This window comes from Penaeus monodon, chromosome 22 (genome assembly GCF_015228065.2).
Source record: "Penaeus monodon isolate SGIC_2016 chromosome 22, NSTDA_Pmon_1, whole genome shotgun sequence".
Classification (NCBI taxonomy): domain Eukaryota; kingdom Metazoa; phylum Arthropoda; class Malacostraca; order Decapoda; family Penaeidae; genus Penaeus; species Penaeus monodon.
In genome coordinates, this window is record NC_051407.1 from 17,067,316 (window position 1) to 17,067,689 (window position 374).

General features: G+C 36.6%; 1 protein-coding gene across 1 annotated transcript in view; it reads left to right on the plus strand.

Moving 5' to 3' along the window:
• The window catches only part of LOC119586967 (putative sodium-coupled neutral amino acid transporter 7), an 11,037-nt gene that overhangs the window by 6,826 nt on the left and 3,837 nt on the right, over positions 1–374 (plus strand). Inside the window, exon 6 of the mRNA XM_037935705.1 lies at positions 238–349. Within this exon, the coding sequence (XP_037791633.1) occupies positions 238–349 (112 nt within the window). The remainder of the gene's footprint in view (positions 1–237; positions 350–374) is intronic.

Consider the following 374-nt stretch of genomic DNA (forward strand, 5'->3'; position numbering starts at 1 on the left):
GTATATGTACATTTCTTTTCACTGATAAAGATATGTTTTTGTTTCTCTTTCTTCAATTCTCCATCCCTTGCTCCCAATATTCTGTCACGAGAATATAGAAGTGCCAAATCTCCCATCAGCTTTTGAAGTATAACTAAAACAAACATTGAAAACTGAATAGAAAATATGACGCATTACTAGAAAATCTATCTCCATTTCCTTGCAAAGGAAATAATGCAATATTCAACCTAATTCCAGTTATGTGGGTGTCCTTGCCATTTGGTACTTAATGGCAGTGATTGTAGCTGAATTCTACACCAAGAGTTACCCCAAGGGACCCGTGCTTGTCTATGATCTGGAGTGGTCTCAGGTGAGATGTGTTCTGGTAAAATTTA